Source organism: Synchiropus splendidus, chromosome 17, assembly GCF_027744825.2.
Source record: "Synchiropus splendidus isolate RoL2022-P1 chromosome 17, RoL_Sspl_1.0, whole genome shotgun sequence".
Taxonomy (NCBI): Eukaryota; Metazoa; Chordata; class Actinopteri; order Syngnathiformes; family Callionymidae; genus Synchiropus; species Synchiropus splendidus.
In genome coordinates this window covers 9,562,032-9,588,967 of record NC_071350.1, presented here as the reverse complement: position 1 = coordinate 9,588,967, position 26,936 = coordinate 9,562,032, and the positions used below count along the sequence as shown (strand labels likewise).

The following is a 26,936-nucleotide window of genomic DNA, read 5'->3' as shown; positions in this document are numbered from 1 at the left end:
AGGATGGATGTTGACACCCAGCTATCTGTGACTCACGTGCTGCTTTGAAAGTTGCTTCTATTCTGTTGGGAAGCAGTTCTTCACTATCAAAGCAACAATTCTGAATTCAATGTGTAAACAAAGTTTTTTTCATAGCAAAGAACTATATGTCAATTGTTCATAAATGTACAATAAAGATGACTATTTAAATGTGTTTTGATTCCATCGTGCTTTTTAATATCAAGAGTGTGTAATTACATTGTAATTATTAATGCTTGTATTCATATGGGTTTGTGGTAGCTTTGAAAACAGACACATTTTTTCAAACAAACCTTCAGATTCAGGGGAACCGATGATACCATAAGTAACGTACATATTTACAGTTAATAATCAGTATTTATGTTATTGTTTGGAGTGAACTTTCAGTGATCACAGTAGCGCAAAATACAGACAGGCTTAACAGGATGCTAATAAGTACTTTACAACTTCCTTAAACACAAATGACAAAGTAGTTTAGTTAAAGTAACGGGAATATATATTCCCGAATAAAAAACGTAGCGTAATTATGCAGCAAAAATATAATACTTTGTTAACAGAATTCTACTGAGGAAAATAAAATAAATGTAAAACTACATGTGTAATGCATTTCAATTTAATTCATTTGCTTCCACATGCGACAAATACATCGTATGTGCGCGCTGTAAAATTTTAATAGTTATGGTCATTATATAATCATTTTTAAAATTCATTTATGAGGAGTTGATGATCATTTTCAGCACTTATACTTTACATTCACCATGTACACTTTCAGTTGTGTTTATTTATTATATAACTACAATGGGAAAAGGTTCTCAGAACAAAAAGGTCACAGCTTATTATGTATATAATATGATAATAATAAATATAGCTGCAGTTATTCTTAAAGCATATTGCATGATTTAATACACTTAATATGCATTTCTTTCTGGTCCATTTGATCAGACGATAATCTCTAAACCATTTTCAACAGGACTGGCATCAGAGAGGTGGACGGGACAGCAAGCATGAAAATGACTCGCTTGCTTTTCCCATCACAGCAACACACCATCATGAGATCATTCAATGATGTCGATTCCAACCATCTCCTGTTTAACCTTAAGGCGCTAAATGTGCTCTCAGCAATGCTTCTGCGGCAACGTCATTCACACTTATTTTACACTTATTGCTAGTGTTTTGCTGCACTTGACCATATGACCTGAAATGCTGGAGAGCGATTGGACATTCCTGAGGCTGCCAACTGTCACACCGGTCGGGACACAGGGTAGGACTTTAAACACACATGGACCTATTCCCACATTCCTGTCTGTCCATTCATATTAGCGCCACTAAAAAATGCTGACTCACAACAGGTCGGGGGATCGTGCAAACGCTTGAGGGGTCAAGCAGTCACGACTGAACGTGGATGAAAAGCACTAAGTCAGAAGATAAACCATTATTGAGCCTAGATTTATCTTAAATAAAACTCAATTTTAGCCTCCAAGTGCCCGTTGGTCCAGTTAATCCACTCCATATTCAAAAAGGTTTTCTGCATTATTATTTTTATTTCTGCATTATTATTAAATTTCCAATGACAGGTTGCTATCTAGGTTGATTGTTTTTTATTATTTTATTTTTTATTAAAACCTGCGCTGATTTCATCTGACTTATCCTGGATGTAGGGAAGACAGAACAATGAAATTACACTTTACTTAAAGGTCTCATCTATAATGCATTATTATTACATTCCTAAGACATTGTAGTGCATTTATAAGGCTTCATAGACGATACATGTTTGACAGCAACAAGGTTTATCATCATCTTATAAGGTGCAAAATTTGAAAGACTTTAGAAATCGTTCATAAGTCGCCATCCATTATTATGAACATTCATACCATCTTTTACAAAGCCTTTTAAAAGGGTTATGAATGATGCATTGTAGATGAGAATTTTAAGTAAAGTCTGTCATAACCTCTCATTGAAAAGGGGGAAAGAACATATAGCTTGCAATTGCAACATCTGTATTCAACCATAAAATGTGCTAATCTGAGGTTAGATTACAGAGCACATGCGGCAGGGGTGTTATTAATATGACTGAAATGCAGGAAGTTGAAGGTAAGATTCTGCAAATATAACATTCGAAAATACAGAGAGATCAAAACAGATCCATGGATTCTCAGGTGAGAGTTGTGTCGTCATTTTAGCAAAAGAAAAGTCCAACTGAATCAGTTGGTCTTCTGCTTTGAGCTACACCTTCATGTTCCCATCTCTCAAATTGTTCTTTCACATCATGCGATGTTCCAAGCTTCAGGTGAGGAAGTCCAGCGTTCCGAGCTGGGAAAGCTAGCGGCAGACGGTGGTCCAAGGTTTAGCAAGTTTAGTGCTGATTTTTCACCTGTCAATTTCCCTCCTCATGTGCGACATCATAAGGCTCCGTTTGGCTGTTTTGCCAGGGATGATCATGCACACACTAATATCAACGTTCATCCAAAATAATTTTGGTTGTTCAGACGCAAAATTGGCAGGAAGTTCAAGTAGGCCACTCATAAAAGGGAGGCAAGATTAAAGATTATCGCGTCAATAGTGTCATATGTCTATATTTACATGCTATTAAAGTTAATACATAATACAAAAAAACCCAAATGAATATTACAGATACTCATTTGGGAGTATTAAATGAAAGACTCCTTTCCAACCCTGTAATCCCACCTGAGAGCAGCCAATCTACTGAGTCACCTCTATGTACCTGGTCTGATCTGGAATATCATCAAACGGGAGAGGCTCTTCATCGAGCGTTTGCCGACGTGTCGTCCGTCTGACGAAGCCGGGGTTCACCTATCGCCGCAGCTGCGCCTAGCTGGTTAAGAAACAGACACACAAACACAGATTAGATTAATGACTGCTGTTGGGGTCGTGTTGACGGTGCTCTCTGCCATTAAGTGTTTTGGCAACAAAGGCTTTTGTGCAGTTGAGGCAAAGATGTTACTCAATCTGTCGGATTTCAGCAGTCGGTGATAGTTGATATTAAAAAAATCATATCAATAAACATCAGGACACACCGTGGGGCTGAATTTGCTGAGCTCGACCTTTTTATCAAGATATTGCGTGTTTCAAAAAGCTGTTTATTGTGCGCAACTGGGTGCAGAGATAGTTATGCGGTTGTCCCAGTGACAAATCTTATAATGGGGATGGACCAGTGGACAGGCTGATGCGAGACCACATGTTCCAGGATAATCTGGACAATTACAAACATAAAGAGAGCTGTGAAACACTGAAATATAATGTACTGTATAGCGTCAAAAATAAATAATATCTTTGCAAAGCTGCACCAATCCATAGAGGTGAAAATATTAGGAGAATATTTCAACCTTGTTATCTTATTTTCCTATTACACCAATAGTGGTTGTTGTCAGGAGCAGCTTCATGTCTCTGAAACCCACAAGATCTTAGAAACCCACAAGAAGTACTATTAAGTTCCACAGTTACACAACAATGAATATTTTGAAAAATGAAACGCTGGAAAGTAAAGTACTTGAACGCAATGCTTAAGTGAAAGTACAAGTATCTTACCAGAAAACGACTTTCGCCAGCAATGACTACACTGGAGTATCAGAAGTACTCAGATATAGAATGTAGTTAAGTATACAAAAGCATTTAAACCAAGTGAGCGGCTCAATTTTTTTTTTTTTTTTCGTCTATTGACAGAATCTCTAGGTTCATTCTGGACTGTTGGCTCATGACGTCACCAACACAAGGCCAGCAGATGAGCTCACAGCAACAGGTCCTTGCATGGTTATCACGTCGATAACGGTACAGGTGTGACGTACGTATACTATTCTTTTGGTGGCCATTCATGCGTACAATGTAGTCAGTCTGAGCAAGATGCTGATAAGTTCTGTATAATTCATGACAGGTTAATATGAAGGTAATACACATACATATAAGTTGTGTTACAGTACGTTATGGGTATGGTATGCTCCCAAATCACATTGTAAAATGTCATTTTAAAAAAAAATTGAAGTTGCAAAAATGTAAAATAAAGTGATGAAGTATGTGAAATATATATATATATATATATATATATATATATATATATATATATATATATATATATATATATATATATATATATTACAAGGTACTGGATCAAGCACTACAGTTTTGCATCACATGCCTAGCGATTTAAAGGGCCATATAAATAGCACATCAACATCCACAGCATTTGTAGGACTATGGAATTTAAAGCAGTAAAAAAAAGGCATAATCACACAACAGGAACGTTTTTGAAGGAGACCAGTTTCTAACACTTATTGTTCATGAGTAGACTAATATGTATATCTTGGTCGTTCAAGTGCAATTTTGTCTCGGCCGCATGCAAATCGCTTTCAATGGCACGTAACCATGGTTCCCAGGGACTTAATGGAGTAAATATATCAATATATCCACTTGACAAAGGACCTTGCACGGCGTGTGACCTGGGTGCTAAACATGGGTAAAAGACGAAAACATTTGCATGAAAAAAAACTGGTTATGAAACAGACATGGATCCATAATGCAGCGCTCCAAGGAAGGTGCGGCAGGAGACGATGGTTGAAGCCATTCGACAGCTCACCACTGCGTTTGAATCTGCTTTGCACACGTGGAATGCAGAACTTGTGGAAAATGTAAGAAGAGCAAACAAGCCCAGAGGGGTGTAAAGAAACCAAGATATCGATATCTGACAGCATGAAGGAGCTTTGGGCCGTAAAGCGGGGAGCCGCTGAGGTTCAGGGGGGCTTAAAAGGAGGAGAGCGGAAGTGATTTGGGAGGAATAAATCCTCAGCACTTGGTTCAACAAGTTCATGCCGCCAAAAACCGAGAGGAGCGGAGGGAGCGGAGGGGCTCAGGGTTTGAGACTCAATTAACACAATGAAAACAGCTGCCAAGAAAGCAGCATTTTGGGAGTTTGGAGTCACTCACAGCTCATTACTTTAATGTTTCGAGGCACACGGCGGGAGCAGAGGGGCGGCGGTTATGCCAGCGATAACGCTACGATCCTGCGGGAAGCTACAATTACAGCTCATGAAGAATCCGGAACATCATCTTGTGAGTCGGACTGAACTCGGGGTCGGACGCAGTCGACTGGATCAAATGAAGCAGAATAAGCCACGGCTGAACGTAGCGAGCTAATCGCCGCCAAATGACTTGCGTGTCGCGGGATGGCCAAAAGATGATGAGGGACTAGTTAGCCACCATGGCAGCGACAACAAGTCCAAACAATTATTCACGGGGCCGCCCCCTGCTCTTCCAAACCCTGGCAGGCTGCCTTTGTAATCCGGACGCCCTGTTCTCTTATTAACACTGTCGTCTTTGATGCAATCCGCCAGATTCCTCTTTTATTGGAGACATGCATTAATCTCTTTGGCAGCTGCTCCATTCAAAATCGACTTGTTGAGAGTGTTTGTGTTTTGAGAAGTCGTCCGCCAGAACAATGGGCCCCAATAAAATATTCAGCTGAAACAAAAGGAAAATGTCAGTCATTGAGCCAACGATTACGGAGCGGGACTTGATATCAGAAATGCAGCGTGGTGCCCAACAATACGCCGAGCGCTGCGTGTCCGAACAGCAGCAGTAAACCCCGCTGTAAGACGAGCGCGGCGGGCTTTCATGGCGGCTGGCTCGCTGCCGTGACTTTTTTCAGGGTGGTCCTCGGCTGCGCATCCATTGTGCTTTGCCGCAGGTGCGTCTTCACAAACAGGCGGCCAAATCCTCATTTGAGCTTCAAATTGATTAAGTACGGACGTTTGGCAGCTACAATAGTAAACATACATGGGTTTTGCAGTACTAGTGCCTTGATGTGATTCTTAAAACAGCTTGTTTTTCTTCTGCCTGATCCTTTTTACAGCCTTCAAATTGGCTGACTGATGCTTCAGTGAAGACTGCATTGTGTAATAGCACTTTGATTTCAGAAATTCAACTTATGTAACTTATGTATTCAAAATCTAAACACTATATAGGTGTAATTACTCACTCATGCCTGCAGTAAGATAGATTAAATAAATAAATACACAAAATATGATAAATAAATAAAACAGGCTAATATATAATAATAAAATAATAAATAATACATATAATAATAAATACATAAAATAAATACATTTAATCTAAACACTGTATTTATGTAATTATTCAGTAAGATAATAATATATTATAACAATAAAATAACAAAAAATATATGTAATAACTCACTATAATAATAACATAATAAATAAATTAAAATAAAATAGATAAATGTAATATAAACACTCTGAGTAATTACTAACTCATGCCTGCAGTAAGATAAATAAAAAAAGTAATATATAACAATAAAATAATTAATACGAATAAATATATAATAACTAAATATAATAATAACATAACACATAAATTAAAATAAATAAATAAAATAAAATACAATAATGTGATATATAATAAAAAAATATATATATATATATACTACCTAAATATAATAATACAATAATAATAAATAAAATAAGATACATACATTTAATCGAAACACTCTATATGTGTCTCACTCATGCCTGCAGTAAGCACAGTGAGGGTACATTGCATTTTAATGGCTGCCTCAGGTGAGCACCTTCAACTGTCTTAGTGTTGTCATGCTGATGGTTGTGTGAAGGTCTTGCCACAGTTACAAATACAAATAGCGATGATGAACAATCCCGAATGTTGCATAATTGCACCGAAGCAGACTGTGGAGTAAAAAAACTGAAATATGATCTTGAGGACAGTGCAGGCAGCAAAATGTTCACTCTTATTTGTCATTGTTTTTCAAGTTTAACTTGTGCTGTATGACACTGTAGCTGCATACGTCCTTCAGTTGCATTATACTTGCCATGTTTGTTTTGGAGTTTGTCGTTGTCATACATTTTGACCCAGGGCTGCTCCCCTGGTGGATATATGGGTGAATCTGTAGCTCAGTCTCCCATGCAAAGCACCCCTGCTATTCAGTACACACTTCTTAGCAAAGTCAGATCTGCCAGTGACTTAGATACATTTTTAAACATGAGCCACATATTGAAGAACCAATCCAGGTCTGATTTTTTAAAATCTTTTTCAGAGGTCCATGAACTGTCACCATCTTATAGTCATTGTGTTCAATTTACTGTTTTAACTTCCAGGAGGTTCATAATTCAAACTAAAGCTGTAGTTTCTCCGTCTGCTCCAGTGCTCCACACTGGTTTACCTGTCAATAATTTGCATTCAGAATCAGAAAAACTTTATTAATCCCCAATTGTGTTTGTAACATGCTCTGTGCACAACATATCACAATAAATAGTACACAATAAAGAAATAATATTACGAAGTGCAAAAAAAAAAGTGATCTTCGAAAAACAATGTGCAACAAATGCAGTTCAAGAACAGAAAATTCATCAGTGAATTAAGTACAGATCAATTTGAATTTTTAATTTATTGTGATATGTTGTGTACAGAGCATGTTACGAACACAATTTCCCTTGGGATTCATAAAGATTTTCTGATTCTGATATACGGTATGTATTTAATATTTGAAATATTAATTGAAATCATAAAAATAATAGAAAGATCCTTTTTTTTCATATATTTTTTTCCATCATGCAAAATTAAAACATCCGCAGTGATGAGTGATATCTCTCGCCATCTAATGTGAATTTAAGTGAAGTCAGCTTTTGGGAATAGAAAGGCCGAATAACCGTCAGTAGAAAAAGTTGGCGTGTGTGCAGTTTCCGTATTGCAGCAAAGCATCAAGTTAAAAAGAATGGTGAAAAGCCTGACGGGTTCCCGTAACACATGTGGAATGCCACAGAAAAAAAGCTGCCGAGGATTGACGTTTCCCCCTGATCTAAGCCATTTTCACGTTGGTCAGAACTTTAAAATAGACCGCGAGGCGTTATTCAAATATCGTGTGACAATGATCAAATTCAGTTCTTCAAAGTTCATCACTTTCATCACCTCATGAAGAGAAAAGAAAACCAGAAGGGCGAGGAGGAAAGGAGAACTAGAAAGCCAACATGGAAATACATTTACAATAACTTGACAATGAGGTGTTGGACACCAGATATTTCTGCAACACTCTGAAAAGGGTCACAAGGGCGTGTTCATAGTTTCATCCTCACACGGTTCACTGAACACATTTACAGCAATATATTTCAATAATAATAATAATAATTCTCTATAAAAGTGTGAGGAGTGTAGTCGTTTTTATTATTTTTATTATTTAAAAGTGTTTGATGAAACAAGGGGAGCATTATTTTTTGGAGGAGTTTTTTAGCAGAAATATAATTTAATATAATTATTTTGAATAGACAAATATAGCACACTGTATTGAGGTTGTATTAAGTGTGTCACTAAGAATCCACTTCAAACAATGCAAAGAAGCCACATCGGCAGGACTGAACATGGTGGATGGGATGCTTTCGAATGCACTAGAAATGTTCAAGAGTTGCTGTGCAACACTCACCAGCACAAGATGAACTTTGTAGATGAGCATCTCACTGTGGGTGAATGGTTTGGGGAAGTCCACAAAGCCAGTCTTTGTAGGCCTCAGGGTCACTGATGCTCAGTTCCTAAGAACGACAGGTGACAGAGAGAACATGAAAGCAGTGAAAAGGCGTAGGAGTGTATTTCTTCGTGTCACTTCTGAGTCAGGGGAAGACCCCTTTATTATTTGGAAAAGAAATAAGAAACTCCAAAGAGAGAGACAGCACACCACTGTGCTTTATCTTCAGCTCAACGTGCAAAGCTGAAGTCAACACCAAAATTCACAAATGGTGATTTAGAGACATGAAACCAGGCGAACACAAATGGTAACACCAGTTACAACCTCAACTTTTTTGTGACTCCAGATCTTATTATTGTTGTTAAATACATCCACAACAACCCGCTTTATGAAGGAAGTCAAACTCAACCATGTGAAAATGAGGAGAGGGCGTGACAGTGTTGAAAATCGCTTAAAAAGCAAAATGCAGTCCAATATACTGTTTACAATGCGTGTGTTGTCTTTAATTCAACTGATTTCTAAAGAACAGTTGATAGAGTCGGTGTGAGAATGAACACAAGCTCTGGAAGCAAATTGCCAGAGGTTATTAAATACTGAGTCATTGCAAAAATAGGTGTGATAACATCATCAGCGGGCAGCAATACTCGTTTCTCAAACATCCAACAGGAACAACGGTCGTGTCCCTTTGCATTTCCTGTCAAGACACTCTCCTTAAACATCCAGATAACCTCTGAATTGACAGTTCAAACAAGTGAGCAAGCGGTGAATAATCTTAGCAAATAAAGGCGGAGGCTTCCAGTGGAAAGTGTGTCAATCTGCTCCGCCATAATCGTACTTCTGTGTACAAACGGTTCTGCTGTTGACGCAAACGGTTGTTTAGGAGTTATGCAACGCTCAAATCTGGCAAACCAGGGGTGAGGCAAGAACTTCCGGAGGTGGCCATCGTCATGAATGAGGGTTGGGTGCGGAGCAGAACAAAGAGGGACACGAGCCTTGTGTTTCTGGGTCACGAGGCTTTTCATGGTGATGGATAGGGCTGCGAGCAGCGCAGGAAAACCAGGGATCACCTTCTCTTGGAGAGATGTTCCCAAGTCATATCATCTCGTCCTCCTCTGGAAAAACCCAGAGCTTCAGCATCAGTCACATGTCTGACAGAGCTCCAAGGCTGTTCGCTCAAGATGTTGCTGAAAGTCTATCCAAAAATAGGAGTGTCATTCATGTGATTTTTGAAGGAAGACGCTCCTAGCAAGCGACTGAGAATACTATAGCACTATCAACGCATATTTGTCCAGCAGTTTGACTCCACCATCAGAGAGAGATGATATTCCACCTTCATCTCGTGTCATGTCTGTTTGCCTGGCACAGACTGTTGCGTGACTCGGAGTGGCCGCGCTGCTGCTGCCGCCGCCGCCTCGCCGCTGCCTCTCACCTTACACAAAAGCCTTGTGCTCTCAGGTTGTTCAGGTGAGTCACAGCCAGTCAGCCCACGACATCCAGGTAGCTGCCTGTGCTCTCAGTAAGTTTCTGAAAGTGGGCCATGACACACACACACTGACACACACATTTCATCTCTTAGGAATGAAGAAAGGATGACTAATGACAGGAACGGTAACGGAATACACAGGAGAGGAAGCAAGTCTTTGTCTTGGGCTCTGAGAAGCCATTGTTCCGCCTTTTACTGTACGGCATTTATCCGTGAAGTTGTCGGAGCTAGTGGGTGTCAGTTCCGCGCGCACACGGACATATTTTAAAAAACAGAAATGGTCGGACTCTGAATTAAATCGTGGGTTAATTTCCATTCAATAGTGGAAGTTGGTTTCTGTTATAGCTGCCACTCATCTCTACTTTTAAGGAACTCACAAGATCATAGATTAATAGATTATATTGGTAATTCTTCACACTCCCACGACTCTTGAAGTCTTAAAAACTATTCAACAAGCCTGTATTTCACAAATGATGATTTAGAGACACGAAACCAGGCTGATGCTAATGCGAACACAAGCTACAACCTCAGCTTTTTGTGACTCCAGCTAGAAACTTCAGACCTTATTATTGTTGTTAAATACATCCACAACAACCCACTTTATGAAGAGAGTCAAACCCAACCATGAAAAGCCATTAAATGTGATGTGTCAGCAACATTTTGGCCCTTTCTTTCCCGAAAATAAGCAACAAAACGTGGTAATGCAGAAGCAGTGTCGGGAACACAGTACTTTTTACACTTTCTACTATTAAAATCCACATTATTTAACCATCAGTTTAATGATTTAACAAATCCAAAAAGTCGGCAGCACATCATTTTCACTAGGTGTCATTACATGTGTGGAAATATAATATCAAATATCCTTCAACAAATGCTGTTTATAAAAAGTCGTTGATGAATGAGTGAATCTTCTGTAGAAGTTTTAATAATTTATTATGCAAAAAAAATAAAAAATCCTAATGATTTGACCTCGAATCTGCATTTTTATTCACACACCAAAGTTACATATTTTGAATTGGGGGACGACTGAAGAAAAATGTGGTCCAATTTAGGTCCTATTCATCGAAATTCTTAAGAGTCAATCGAATTTTCAGTTGTGAAAATAATGGGAGAAAACGCATCCTAACACAGAAACGCTCTCAACACATGTTTGGCGCGGCCGCTGACAGGTCACCGTGGTTGTCCAGAGCCATTACAGCACATTAGCCATGGTCTGACTAGCATAACCGGTTAACTGCCTCTTTAAATAGGAGTCAGTGAAAGAAAAAGCCACCAGGGCCAACTGGGTCTCCCACGAGCACCAGTGAATTTGTGATAAATCTACTGCAGCTTGTACAAAATAGGTGCAAGAGGCAGTAATAGGGGTTTTTCTGTCAGGATTTTTTGGTCACACTTTAGATTATCGAATATTTATTACCTTAAACTACAGATTCATACCAATATTTGCAGTATATTAGGGAGTAATTAATCATTATAAAGTATTCATTTGGGTCAGGTTAAAACTGACCAGCTTTTACCCTGGAAAATTCACCAAAACTTCCCTCTAAACACCACCAGAATCGTCATGTAGTCCTCATAAATATTAATGGTTAATACTTGGTCATTATTCTGTATATTAATATGTTCTTCTTAAGCAGTGTTTCTTTAATAAAGTTAATTTATTGAAAACATTTTGTGTGTGTCAGAAACTGAATTCACTGAATGGCAGTGACATCACATTCCTGCTTTGTCCGTTTGTACCTCTCGCTGTCAGTAAGTGACTTTCCTTGCTTTTAGTTTCAGAGAGAAGTTCCATATATTTATTATATTGTCTACATGGTTAGGTGAATAAATATGAGCACAGTTGACATCTAATCTTGGAAGTCAGTCACTTAGATCTGAGGTTTTGAGTGAGTTCAGTCGAATAAATATGAAGTTAAAACTTTTCAGTAAAGACGTTTTAAGCAGCTAAACACTGAACCCACTCTGGCCAAGGGAATGTGTGTGTGAGTGTGTGTGCGAGTCGTATTATTCTTGGTATTATTGAGACTCCTGAGGCCTTGAAGACACAGACAGTAAGGCGCATGCCACGGATGTTTGAGATGTGGCAATAGCTATTAGAAACCGTCACCACACACGATCAGAACACTTCCATCAGAGCCAACTAATCTCATCCAGTTTGCAAACTGCTGCTTTGTTTATTAACGTGAAAAGAAATTTCAATCATTTCTGACATCATCCAACAGAAAATCACAGTGCCAGAAACCCTGTCCCCACTGTTTATTATTATTCTCTGTAAAGTTTTTTGGCAGAATGACACGCCGCCGCAGCGCAAATCCAGGTGATAACACCAGGATTCAGATTTTAAAAATGGATGGCCTCAAACTAAAGCTAAAGCGCTGGGATCTGTTACTGTTGGCTGTCTGTCAGCGACTGAAAGGAATGACTGAACCTGATCCTGATGTGTCACTTATGTTCCAGGTAGCATGCATACCAGGTGTCAGCTCTCCCTGAGAGAACACGTGGGCTTGGGCCGCGCTGAGTCACGACTGAGTCAGAGAGGAAAAATACAAGAGACCAAGATTATTGGTCAATATTTAGAAATTCACAGTACACACCCATCAGGAAGATGCGACAGCTTCAACAACATCCAGCAATTGTCTATATTCATTTTTTTGGTGGACTGGTGGATATATATATATATATATATATATATATATATATATATATATATATATATATATATATATATATATATATATATATATAGCGCCTTTTGTGAAGCCATAATGGTTCACGATTATAAATGCAGTAGCTCTTCATTGTCCATCTTGATGTTTAAAGTGACTCACAAAGGTGTGGAGAAGGTAAAAAAATGCTTTATCAGCATTTTCTGAAATCCATACAGAAAGAATTATTGGCAAGGCGATGGAAACGGTGTGGTATTTAATCATCAATGATAACACAGCGAAACAACCTTTCATGAGAAAGACACAATATTTGTTTCTGCAGCTTCACGCATCAGGAGACGCCGAATCATCAGGCAGTTTGATTGCACTTTTAGTCAAGGTAAATTTTTATTTCGACTTTAAGGCACAAAGTTTCTCATTCCATTGTTCAATGTATGAAAAGTCAACAAGTGAAAAAACAAATTTTCTATTCTATTTTATATATTATATATATACTCATCTAGGACTGAGTTATCGGATTCTAAAGTGATGTTAATGCACTTTAGTGCAATAAATTGCTGTTTTTAAACACAAGGCAGTTTCAGTTATGACGTTATAACAGCCAATGTATTCCACAGCTATTTTCTGACTAGCTTTCTTGATCTTTTCAGAAGTGTAATGTGATTCTAAACTTTTACCACTCAGTACTCGAGAACACATTCAAATAGATAAACAATTGCTTTTTTGAAATGCGCTTTTCAAATTGAAAAGAGACTTTATAGACACCGTTTTACTCATTTATAGACTAGATTAAGATATTAAGATCCGTCAATGGAGAGCAGCAGTGGAAAGTGATGGGATTCCATTTAAGGCCAAAAACGAAATCTACACAAAGAAAAATAGTACTTGATTCTTTATCAATGAAATAATCCTGCCTTGGTTGATGAAAATAAATTTTGTTTCAACCCTACTGTCTGAAGAAAACAAACGAATTCAATATAAATGAAATATAAATATAAATGTCTCTGCATGCAGGTATTTTTTTTCCTTAAATTATCACCAATAAAACATTCAACAGGTGAATTTTGTTAAGAATAAAAAATAACAATACAATACAAATGTTTAAAACAAAAGGTATGAAACTCATTCATTCATTAAAGCCTATGTCCTCAGGATTTCTCAGGTCACTCTAGTTCAGGAACTTTTTTCAGCATTTTTTGGTTTGTATGTACTGCATATTTGGTATATTTGGTAAGTATGACAAAAAAAATAAATCAATAAAACCCTTGCAATGACAGAAAATAAAATAAATAAATAATTAGATTACTATTTGAATGAATAATATGATTCTTAGAGCAATAGAATAATTAATAGATAAGAGTGCCTTTATGTACTTGTTGGCATCAAAGGTCTATTATAAAAAACAGGTATAAAGTTTGGAACGTAAACATTTCATTACAACTGATAATAGCTGTGGAATTACAGACTCACAAAATAGGACAGTAAATGAATTCCTCCAACAAAGAAACGATAGTTATAGGCTACATTGAAAATTAAAATAGACATGAGTCATTTTAAAAAGGTCACAGCAGGAAAAACAAGAATCAGAAAGCAGTACATTTTAATATAAAGCTGGGGTTAACTGTCAACGTTAGTATAGTTTGGGATCGTGTGATGATGAACTGAGGCTCTGTGTGTGTGTGTGTGTGTGTGTGTGTGTGTGTGTGTGTGTGTGTGTGATGAACGTGATCTCAAATGGAGCAAGTTTCTCTCCTTCACTATGTCACCATCCAAATGAAGCAGGTATCAAATACCTCACAGCCTGAGAGGAGGAAAATGCCCTGTGACAAGCGCCGTGCACGACATCAATCTAACAGACTTGGATCCTTCTTTGTCTTTAATTGAGCGTGAAGAACATCAACTTCCATGCAGCCCATAATGACTTCATGACAGCAGGCGTTGCTGACGTGACTCAGTGGAGCTCTGCCCAAAAACACCTCTTCATCCTCCCCTTCTCACGTAAAACAAGGTTTGCTGCTGCAAAAGTGATGATTTCAGCGTCATACGTGTTACGTCATTCATTTCGGACGGCAGATTCATTCGCATGGAAACTTTCTGCGCATCATTTTAATATCAATTGTTTCCAGATTGTTGAGTTGAATAACCCCGATTAATGAATCCATCTCAGGTTTTTCATTCCTTTTGTTTGGTGGCCAAATAATTTAAAACAAGTCTTAATAATGGTAAAACGCCACTGTGATTTGGAGAGACTGGAAAGGCAGCAGCTTATTGGCTCTGGCGCTCCCTCTACTGGTGGGGAGGAAAAAAACGTACATCATATAACAGCGACTATTTCTTACACCTGTCCATCAGGAGAAGAATCATCCTTTCAGCACCATCTTTTACCCACAATTCTCAGCCTCCCGAGCGTCTTAATAGTAACAACAGTGTAATAATACTGTTAACAGTAATAACAGTGTTATTACTGTCAACAGTGTAATCTCAGTCTTGATCGTTGAGGTGAGGTTAATAAGGTGGTTCAAACAGGACCGAGCCAAAGATGATCAATGAATGTGAGGTTGAGAAATAGGACATTTTGTCACCCGGTCAAACAAACATCACAGAGTCGAGAACTATTTCTGCAGTGGACGCGAGGCAGTTTTCCAACTGAAGAGGAGTTTTACCAGGGGCCAGATCAGAAAAATGGAATAAGTAAATTGAACATAGCTTTCTGTTATTCAATTCAATGAGCGAGGATTTAATATGGGAATGAAAACAACTCAAAAAAGGTACAATAACACCCTCTGCTGTTACTTTGAAGTATGTTTCTGAACACTTTCAACATGACCATGTTTCATATTTATTTGTAATCACAAACATTTTTGTTTTCATAAACAATATTATTGTGTTCCTTAGATCCACATTAACATCTCAATGGCGTCTTTATATTGAAGATTTATTTTCAATTTTGCATTTAAAAATCGGTGATCACTCAAGGTGCTTCCCAATAAAATGCTAAAAAATATTTATCAGTGGATTCAGTTTCCTGCTCGGAGACATTTCAACCATCGAGAGGCACCTGTCCCCAGAGAGAGGCACCTTTGCTTTTGCTTTTATGCATTATCAATACAATAATGCAGGCAGCTAAATACAGAAAACTGATCGCAAAGATACATGATTTTGGCTCCGTGTGGAAGAATAATGTTAGAGAACATCTGGACATTTTCATCCACAGACTTCAGTCTGTGCATTTCTGGACTAGTTCTGCAGTAAAAGGCAACACAGGAAGCACAAGATGACAGTCAGTCACATCTTAGATGTTTACGACGACAAGCGCAAGTAGGACCTCGATTTAGTAGCCGTTTGATTTATAGCTTATCACCTCTGTTTTTATATAATAGGAGTCGATTTAAAAAAAAAAAAAACTTTCAGAGTTGATTTGAAACAAGCAAAATTAGAAGTGATATGATTTTAGTAGTGTTTTTAGTAGTGGATTAATAAATGTCCACTAAGATCCAATGGGAAGGTTTCAATGGCCAGATGCAGTTCAAACAGACAGAAAACGAAAACTTTGATACAATAAAAACACAACATACTGTTCTCCCTCCTGCCATCCGACAGACGGTTCCGTAGCATCTGATGCAGAACCACCAGATTCAGGAACAGTTTCATTCCTGGTGCTGTCAGGTTGCTGAACGTTGGACAATATATATATATATATATATTGTCCAACGTTGTTCAACGTTATATAAAATAACAGTAATATTTGTGTTTATTTTTTATTAGTATTTATCTGATATGTATTTATTTTGGACATATAGTTTTTGTTTTTGGAAACCGGAGGCCTCAGACCGAAATTTCGTTGCCATAATGCAGTGACATGTTTATGTGCAATGACAATAAGGAAAGTCTAAGTCAAAGTCTAAGTCTATCCTCCACTGAGCGGCCTCTTCTTCACGTGTGTCTCATCGCAACGTCGTAGCGCTACCGCCATCTGCTGTCCGTATGAGCTCATTGCACGCGGAATATTTAACGCGACTTTTATTGAGAATTATTCGGGGTTTTGAAACTATAGTTGTGGGTGCAAATGAGTGGCTGTACTCTGCAAGATGTTTTCTAGTTCGCTATCACGTTCGGTTTGTTCAATATATAACTGAATTCCATGTCCCGATTTTCACTGTCTCTCCTCCTTCAGTCTCTCCAGTGCATCCACTCCTTGAATGTGAGTTGTGTCATCATATAAGAGCCGAGATAAAGACTAGCTCATCCTGAGGAAAAAAAAAGTTTCAGTTCTGTTTGTGCAATTTGGCTCCGATAGGACATGTGCTACTTCAGAATGGGACCGCATGCCTCGCATGGCTCTCCAGAAAATATCTGTCGAGATGTAAAGCCGACACAAATCACTCAAGAATCTCAATGTGCGGTTCCCCCGGAACAAAGAATATGTCATTATCATTCCCCCGAGGTCAGATGTGTTTTTGGCGTCAGGGCAGAAACAAGATCAGACAGGGTTTCTTATTCAAACAAATATGGCTTTTGCCGAAGAACCGAAGCCAACACAGTTCCAAACACAAAAACACAACAACATAACAAATGATTCGCGGGAACCACAGGGTGCTTCATCCTCATCTATCTGGACGTCTGAACAAAATAATGACTAGTGTGCGGTTGAGCACAGCTGCTATCTCCAGGCTGATAAAAGGGCAAATATATATGTACCAACACATCACTGTCTGAGAGATACACAAGAACACGTTCCCTTTTCAGTCTATTTGAACTTGAAAACACATCAATCTTGGGATGTTTTGACAAACACGGTTGACTGTTTAGTCTTCAATTTATCTGTCTATCTGAACAAAACAATTCCCTGTGTGACTAAACACTGTATAATATTTAGACAGCCTACAATGCTTTCCAGACGTCATGTGATATTCCATTTATCAATATATATATTTGCATATATATATATGTATTATATATATTAAGCATGAAAATGTTTAAGAGTACATTGCAGTTTAGCTCATACCAGCCTTTAAAAAGGGCATCAGTCTGTCGAACCCAATAAAAATGCAGGAGAGTAGCTCCAGCAAGGAGCACTGAGTTCTGTCATGAACCCACTGACACCGGCAGTTGCTGTATGAGTTCTATCCACAAGATGGCGCCATTCCACAGTTCAACCTTGTTGGGTAAGTTCGCGGGGCCTCTGAGAGGATGTTAAAAATACTCTCGAACAGCATCTGGGAAAAGTGGCTTATAGAAAAGCGAAATGGAGGACACACTTCATATAAAGGTTCCAGTTCAGTTGACAGTGATGACAGATGGACCCCAAGACACGCAGATGTTTTGGAGACGCTGCAACCAGAGCAAACACTGGAGGACAAACACGAGTGAGGAAGAGCGATCAAAGATGACGAGAAAGTGAGAGTGACTGACGCAGTGGGACGCGAGAGGAGAAAGAACACCGCGCGGGGCGGGAGAGAGTTTTTTATCCTCATGCGCACCAAGTCAAAGGGTCAGCGAGTGCAATTGTTCCCGCACTGCCTGTCAAAACAGCGCGTCTCCCGCCGCATCTACCTACATTCATCACCCCATATGAGCGGAATCACATGCGCGTCAAAAAGCCTTGCGTAACGCGCCAGTAGAAGTCAAGTCCTGCGCTGTCAACGGGACATAGGAACTGCGTCACAATATCAACAACCACCACGCTTCTATCATAAACAGGGAGGAAGCAGCAGCAGCAGCAATAGTGAGGAAATGTTTAGTGTTTCTTACCTGGTGTGAGGGAGAAGTGCGTCTGAGTGGATGCAGAAGCTCGAGGTGCGCCGCAGCTGCTTCTTCTGCTCCTTCCTCACATATAGCGCGTATACTGCAGGGGCCAGAGAGAGGGAAGATCAACCACATGGCAGACGCACATACAGAGAGTGCGAGAAAAACAAGGAAGACAAGGGTGGAGGGGGCACCAAGAGAGGAGGGGAGGGACACCCAGAGAGAGAAGGTAGAGGAGTGAAATGGTGCAAAACAGAGCACTTTAAAGGGTGAGCGGGGCCAAGTGTGGAGTTAGAGAGCTTGTTGTTGACTGGGGATGACAGAGCCGTGGGGTAGGAGAGTTCAGCTGGCTGATCAACAGCACCATTATTTCTGTCTGCTCACAGCCAGCTCTTACACAACAAGCCAAGGGAGACCGCTCTTTCTATCACTTTTGCTTTTTGTTTTGGTTTTTTCCCTTTCCAACTTGCAGCACAATCATTGCACCGGCCCTTCTGTTTACCGCCCCCTTCTCGCTCCTGCAAGACAGGTTGCTTGAAGGAGGAAATATGAGTGAGGTGCTTACTGGAAGGGGCCAGGTCGGGAATACACTGTTTCCCAGGAAGTCTGACAAAACACAAGCAAGAGTTACTGAAAAGAGTGATTGTAAGGGATTACTGGGAACTACTTTATGATTCTTGAGCGCAGAAAAAGTGGACGGCAGCAAGGGTTAAATGACTGCTGATAGACTCTCCCAGAAGGTCACAGTAATGCCGCAAAAACGCTGACATTTTCTGGCTTTTATTGGGTTTTGTTTGAACTTTTTATGATTCAACTGTGGAGCGCCAGAAACAGTGCTTATTTATTAGAGTTATACAACATGTTTGTTTAGTCGCAAATATGTGTTGGGGAGGCTACAATGAGGAACTTAAAATGTAGCTACAGCAAATGTAAATAAATAACGGAATTAGCACATTTTCTGCTCATTGACTGAGTTAAATAAATCAACATATGGTGTTGAGGAAACAAAACACAATCCGAAAAAAAGGCAAATAAAGGTGATGATTGCCTTTTGTCCTCTTGAGGCCACCGTCTTTGGGAGACTGCCGCTGCTGGTGGTAGCACAGTTCATTTTATAATAGTGGTACGGATTATAAAACCTAAATAAACTTGTTCATGGAACATAATTCATGACGTGAGTCTGTTTAATTCGAAAAAATATTTCATGTAACAGCCCCCAAAAATAAAACAATTCAACTACCAGCAACTGACACTAAAGAGTACTTCAGCTGTGTACTTCTACTTCACAGCACTCCAATTAAAAAGTGCATGCTTAAGGTTTTAGTGTCACAGGTTTAGTTGATCCTAAGCATAGCATTATTTCATAGGTTTTTTTTGTTCTTTCAGATTATGATAAAATGGAAACATTGGTCTAATAAGACACAAGTGGCTAATGAAGGCTCAATATACCGTTCAGAAACAGAAAAGGCAACTGCAGTGAATGACTTTGGGTGAGCGAAGACATGTCCAACTAATATATGTATTTTACTTTTTAACCAGGATGGGTTGTGGGGGGCCCTTCCCAGCCACACACAGACTGATGTTCACACATCTGGGGTCAATTTACACTCATCAATTTCTGCTGTATGTGTTCGGACTGGGTGGGAGGAAACTGGAGTGCCCAGAGGAAACCCACACAAGACTGGGAGAACTACGAACAATAGGCTTTGGGCTTTATGACCCCACAGAGGAAATTCATTTTCACACCTCTTCAGTTATCGAACAGCACTTGACTCCTTTGTCCATACATACATGGAATATACCTATAGTTACGCTTCCTCCCCAAAAAAATCCCAAAACAATATTTACTCCACTGACTGTTGGTCTTTATTGACCAATAAAACTCAATCATTTTAGCAGAATTATTTGTTGACTGAAACGGCCATCAGATTTAATAACTGGACCCCAAGCTAAGCTGCTCAGTTAAACCAGCACAACAGTAGCAACTAAAGTTACGATTGGAAAACGAATCCCTTCAATAGCAGGAAATACAGTCCAGGCCCGTAATTCGCCAACATAAACCAGCAGTGACACTTATTGTGCGCTTGTGTTCACGCTCACAGGGAGGACGTCTGGCTGGACCGCGGTGTTAAAACAACTCCAGTTTAGTGAGCAATGCCAGCACGTTATTAGCAGTGACAGGCTTTGTTTAGAACAGCAGTGCAGTTTTTCTTCCTCATTGATTCACTTACCGGAGCTACGGCATCAAGGGTGACTGACAGAGTGACAGTGACAGGCTTGAACCCGGTGACCCTCTCTCTCCCTCTCTCTCTCCCGCCCTCGCCGGTGTGTCTCTCCCCGAGCTCCCTGATAACCCGGTCATGACCCGCAGGGCTTCCAAGAATCTTATTTTCTTCTCCCTTGTATCGCTGTTAAACAGATCTAAAATTTACAGCCATGGCTCAAGACAATAGCTGTTGCATATATATATATATATATATATATATATATATATATATATATATATATATATATATATATATATATATATATATATATATATGTGTTGCATATATATATATATATATGTTTATATATATATATATATATATATATATATCTGTTGGACAAGAAGCCAGAAGTATGAACCAGGACCATTACTGGGAGTTCAGTCTCTGAACAACTGACCTTAGGAATGACCTTAGGTCAACAACAGCGTCAGGAAAGATCATCTTGGACTCAGTGTCCTTTAGAGGTGACTGGAACATGTGGGAGAGGCATACGGTCTGAGAGTCTTTGGACCCAGACAGTAAAGAGGCAAAGAGAAGTTGAAGTGTCCCAGAAACAAAGACCGTCTGGCTTGTTGAACGTCCAGCCTCATAGCTTTCCTTGGTCAAGTTCTTGAGGTCTTTGAAGATAGTGAATGGAGCTTTCACTCCTTCAAGCCACTGACTCTTTCCTAGCCGCCACAACCAGTAGCTTGTGCCTGCTGGAAAGCAGGAAAGCTTCCTGGAGTACGCACCTTGTTGTCCGACAGGTTGTGTGATGTTGAACATGAGGCAGGAGTGGAGGTGGTCTATGGAGCAGTCGTAAGGGTGATAAGGTGGATTGGACGGACATGGTCTTGGCTGAAACCCTCACTCAACTGGTGATATTCATCAGGGAGAGAGGAGAGATCGGGGGAGAGACAGGCAGAGCAGTGTGGGATGAGGTGGACGATGAAGGTTGAACCAGGGAAGACCTGACCTGAGGAGTAGGGAGAAGAGGTGACCAGGATTAGGCCTCTCGAGGGGGTAAGGGAGCAGTCTGGGGTTAGGGAGCGGGCTTCCATTGGTGGAGCGAGTGACTTCAGGTGAGCCCAAGTCCTTAATCAATACAATTGTCGGTGGCACTGGAGTTGATGAAAACCTGAGCTGGGTGTGGTGAAGAGTGGAAGTGGCTCCAGGGTAAATACAGGGTGAGTGATAGTTGTGGTCTGGGTGTGACTCTCCTGCCTTGGTAGCATTGAAGGGCAGAGGTTAAGGGGGGCGAAAGAGTCTCCATTGCTGGAGAATGTGGCCCACGAGTCGTCCTTCAGGTCTGAGGAAGCCTCAAAGGTTCAAGCTAGAACGGGGAACCCTCAGGAGACGACACCTCGGGAGGGCAAGGGGTCAACACAGGACTGGAATCTTGGCAGTTTGAGTAGTGCTGATACTCTACCACAGTACCCAGTGGCATCTCAGGACTCATGACATCTCTTCAACCTCTGATCAGCATCTACGCCTGGTCACCCATGGTAACCACTGAGGGAGGACATGAGGGAGGACACACAGGTCACCAGGGTCCTCACTCACTCTCTGGCAGCTGAGCTTTAAATCAGGCCTTCACGCTGCTCGGCAAAAACATATTGTCACTGCATTTATTCAGGGCCGACCTCTTTGTGTGTTTACAATTCAAGCTACAACACAAAGTCTGTGCGTTTTAAGCGTCAGCTCGCTTGGTCAAAAGTCTTCTCGTAGTGCCTGTGGCTCACCACATCCTTGTGTAGCTTAGGAAATAAACACATCATTCTCACACAGCGGACCGCAGAGGCCTCCCTGCCACGACACTGAACTTATTTGGGTCCCTCAGTGTCAACAAGGTTTATTCAGTGTGCGCCAGACGATGTTTTGGATGAACAGGGTATTTATTATCACGCTGGACGCTGTTGCTTTGAGGCGGAGCTGAAGTCAGACAGACCTTGTGAGAGCAATCACGGGCAATAAGAAGGCGGGAGATGATAAGCAGCACCTCTGATGTCTCTTTCAAGCTGGATTATATGTTTCATTAGTCCACCGATGGGAGACCAAACTGTGAGCCACCAGGCCATTTGGGCTGATAGCAGCCAGACAAGCAAGGTCACCTCCTGTCTGTGGCTGTTTGTCAGGGAGGGAGTGTGGGGGCTATTTTTTGACAGCCTTTGTGTAGCACCCCTGAACACATAACAAACCACGGCGGCTGAATAAGACGCCATTCATTCATTCATGTCTTGAAGTGAGGATTGTTAAATATAGAATGAAAAAAAATGTCAACGGTGTCTCATAGAGGTCTGCGCTTAGTTCCCACTCTGGCCAGGGAATGTCTTGGAATCTTCTCTCCCTTGGTGAGGGTTATATATATATATATATATATATATATATATATATATATATATATATATACAGTAGTGCCTCGGTTCTCGACTACAATCCATTCCAGACGGCCGTTCGAGAAGCGATTTGTTCGAAATCTGAATCAATTTTTCCCATTACAATGAATGGAAAGAGAAATAATGTGTTCCAAGCCTTAAAATAGTCTTTTGTAGGAGTGAATGTAGAGTGTCTGCTGCAGGTGCACTGTTCCTCTATGTGTGTGGCCGCTGCATGTGGGAGGGGTTGCCGAGTGAGTGAGGTCTCTCCAGAAGGGAAGAGGTGCCCGGTGCGTGTCCAGCTCTGAATGTGCGCTTCTGTGCAGTTTGGCTGTGACAAAGTCATAAACCAAGTCACTTAGCTCTGTCCCAGACTCGCCTCATCCCTGTCCCAGCTCCAGCCCACAACAGGACATCAAACCCTGGAGTGAGCGCTCCAGCCTCGGAGGTGTGGAGAGCGAGCACCTCCCCTGTGACACTCTACCACGGTCCAGTGTGCAGACAGGAAAGGTATTTATAGGTAAGGTATTATATATATAGTTTTTCAATAACAGAGCCCGCTCACCTGTCAGTTTACTTTGTTCCGCCTCCTTGAAGTCCCTCGCCTCTGATGTTCTCCACCTCGTCTTTCACACTTTGCCATCTTGTCGCGCAGCTGCAGCACCTGCGAAACTAACCTTTCAACACAACATATATAAAAAATACCCCACTCAAAAACTGTTCAGGCCAGAGTGGCTCCAAACCATTCATTTCACGATGTAAAATGAGTCAGTGGTGACATGTTTCACAGGAGCGCTATTATAAGGCGGTTTCTTCTTGTAAAACTTATAATAATCTTGTGTAAACGGCAGAAAACAGCGTTACATAAAGGTTTATTTATAGGGCTGTAAACATGAGTATAGGGGAGCATGTACGCAGTGTCCCGGCTCAGGTCTCCAGGGAGCCCTTGATGAGTCGAGATGAAGGCTCTCGCTTTGAGAAACGCACTTCACCATCTGCTGGAAATGTGAGTGTCTCTACATACAGACCAACAACCTACCTATGTAGCATAATCTTTATTATTATTTGTCTCTATTTATTAAATGAAATGCTATCTATTATGGTGTTCTATCATTTGACAGATTTCTCTTTGGGTTACATGTCAATAAAATGAAAAGAAACTCTCTTTTTTTTCTCCTCCTGGTTGCATAATATGGCCACAAGAAAAAGATGGCTTTTTTTTTTCACCCGTAGCCTAAAACCTTTTGCAAACATGCACACACAACACTTTTTAAACACAGCAGATCAAGTCCACTCTTGCACCGAGGAGCGCAAAACTTTCTCCCACTGGAAGTTCAGGAGAATCTATTTCTCATGAGCAGTAATTTGAAGAGACAACAGCAGGTTTTTGCGAAAACACAGGCCTCATCTTAATCTGTGTTATGGGTTTCAAACGGCGGCACCTGTAAACTGTTATTTCAGAAATGGCAAACACTTCCTTCTGTGATACCCAGTCGCCGCAGTGCCCCAGCGCTTGGTTGCGCAATAGTCCTTTAGCCAAAACAACACCAACCTGTTGAGTAACACTTGAGAGAGGGACAATGAGAAACTCAATACTCTGCATGCAAACCTCAGGTTGGGGAACGTGAGGAACTTTTGAAGGCCTTTACATCCTAAATAAGACGATCCTTGAGGGTTTAGGGAGATTTATACATCCTAAAAGGGTCTTGCGTTTTTGTCGTATCACGCAGAGAAAGCAAACTCACCGATGGGTTTATGATTAATCCCAGCTGAGCTGAAATTAACCTGCAGTAAAGCAGCGGAGCAAAGGGGAAGTTTGCAACTCATAAACGGCATCACAATTTCAGCGGAGGGTGTGGTGGTGCAGGGGGCCACTGAGGGTTAGAGGACTGCTGCACAGGAGCTGGCAGGGGGAGGGGAGAGTGACAGAAGCACCAGCAGAAAAGAGATTTATTTCATCAATCGCCTGGTGCCCCCATCTGGGAGCAAGTCTAATTCAAGCGCTATAAATAAGTGGATGGCTTTCCTGGAGCCTCTTCTGACACTTTTCCAGTTCTCAGAAGACTGAATAAATGGAATTTGGGCACATCAATTGAACTAACAAAACACCGGTGATAAATCATAAGACAAAGACATAGCACACACCAGGAGGGGGTGGGGGTAAATAATAGTGTGGTGAGATCAAGGGCTTGAAATGAATCCTGCTTCTGGAGGACGGTGATGTCACGCTCCTCATTGAAAAGTCAATCGTGTTTCACTTGATCCGACGGTTGATTCCACCTGCATCTCCAACATGCACCCGCTTGATCCGCAAGTCCGTTGAAACAAAACAAAAATAAAACGCGACTTTTGCAGAAAACTATATTTAAGGTTCATCATTCAACTGTTATATCCCTTTATTAAGGATACAATATATTATTATTCATCATTATTGCTGCAATACACAATACTTGACGCAAGATGGCGATAGTGCAGACGGGAGCACGTTCTACTTTACAGAAGAAGAGAAGTCTCCTTCTTCTTCTACTACTTCCATTCATGCTGTAAACACGCCAAGTATTACAGCAGGTAGGAACAAACGTGTTTAATGTGTTTTTTTTGTGGGACGTCCGCTGTAATTTGGCGACAGAAATATTTAATCTCTTTGGTACCGAACGTTCGTCTTTTCATTTTCAGTGTTAGACACGTCATGCGGATATCCAGTTATGCGACCAATAATTGATAAATTGTTGTTTAAAAAGCTACTGCAGGTGTGTAACACTGTGTTGTTCTCATTTATTAATAATTCGCGCATTCGAATTTGTACTTGCTTTCATAGTTTTACGGTGCTGATAGACGTAGCAATGCTAGGTGGTTAAAAGTACACGTTATGAATAGGAATAGTTTGAATAGTCTGCTATGAAAACTTATGGATTTGTGGGGTTTGACCTGACGTGTTGATACAAAATAAAGCCATGGTTTGTTGTGTGTTTGACGGTCACACTGGTTCATTTAGGGCCCATCAATGTTCCTGACTTAAGTCTGTGTTTTCAACTGTATTGACTCATTGAAAGATCTGGATCAATGTTCGCAGGTTGACATCATGGACTTGCTGTACGGCCCGGTGGGCTTGAGTGTGGTTGCCGGACTCGGCTGTGGGCTTCTCCTGGGTTGGCACCTGCGTTCGCGCTTGGACCCCACATTGAAGACCCAAATGATGGCCACGGACAACAGCGCCGGTGACGCTGACGTGATGGGAGAAGGAGGCGAATTCAAGATGATCCTGGTGGTGAGAAATGACCTGAAGATGGGCAAAGGGAAAGTGGCGGCGCAGTGCTCCCACGCCGCCGTCTCGGCCTACAAGCAGGTGCAGCGCAGGAACCCAGAGCTCCTTAAGCAGTGGGAGTACTGCGGCCAGCCCAAGGTGGTGGTCAAGGCCCCGGATGAGGACACTCTCATTGAGCTCCTGAGTCACGCCAAGCAAGTTGGACTTCCTGTCAGCCTGATTCAGGACGCGGGGAGGACGCAGATAGCGCCAGGGTCACGCACGGTTTTGGGCATCGGTCCGGGCCCTGCTGATCTGATCGACAGCGTCACTGGAGACTTGAAGCTGTACTAGACATGGTAATGAAGCAGGCTTCCGTCTTTGTAGTTTAGGAAATTGAACTACTTTTTTTAAGTTCTTGCTTTGTGTATAAAAAGAAAATAAATGCTTTCCTTGATCGACTGAGAGCGTTACATTTTAGGTTGAGTGAGTTCTTTAAAATATGCACTTCCGCCATTGACCTTTAGAGGACGCTACGTTCCCATTCATACTTCTGTCTCCTGGTTCAGCGCCTCCGATAAGCAACATGAACCGCATTTTTCTACGGCTGGGGTCTCAAACTGATCCACAAGAAGCTGCAGTGTGCGGTTTTTGTTCCA

The 26,936-nt window shown here is 40.8% G+C and overlaps 1 protein-coding gene and 1 long non-coding RNA gene across 4 annotated transcripts in view; one reads left to right on the top strand and one right to left on the bottom strand.

The window, feature by feature from the left end:
• The window catches only part of LOC128748242 (uncharacterized), a 44,728-nt gene extending 26,151 nt beyond the window's left edge, over positions 1 to 18,577 (bottom strand). For both annotated transcript variants that reach the window (XR_008412775.1, XR_008412777.1), the window contains exons 1-3: positions 18,416 to 18,577; positions 8,474 to 8,579; positions 2,741 to 2,851 (exon numbers count right to left, since the gene is read on the bottom strand). This is a non-coding gene — a long non-coding RNA (uncharacterized LOC128748242). The remainder of the gene's footprint in view (positions 1 to 2,740; positions 2,852 to 8,473; positions 8,580 to 18,415) is intronic.
• Positions 18,578 to 25,475: 6,898 nt separating this feature from the next.
• ptrh2 (peptidyl-tRNA hydrolase 2) lies at positions 25,476 to 26,771 on the top strand. Of its 2 annotated transcripts, none has more exons than XM_053846873.1 (2): positions 25,476 to 25,601; positions 26,107 to 26,768. In XM_053846873.1, exon 2 carries the CDS (start codon positions 26,116 to 26,118, stop codon positions 26,629 to 26,631), a length of 516 nt encoding a protein of 171 aa, XP_053702848.1. In that variant the 5' UTR covers positions 25,476 to 25,601; positions 26,107 to 26,115; the 3' UTR covers positions 26,632 to 26,768. The 2 variants fall into 2 exon arrangements, with proteins under 2 accessions (XP_053702848.1, XP_053702846.1); XM_053846871.1 differs by lacking the exon at positions 25,476 to 25,601 and adding an exon at positions 25,680 to 25,783 and having other exon boundaries at positions 26,107 to 26,771.
• Positions 26,772 to 26,936: the final 165 nt, after the last annotated feature.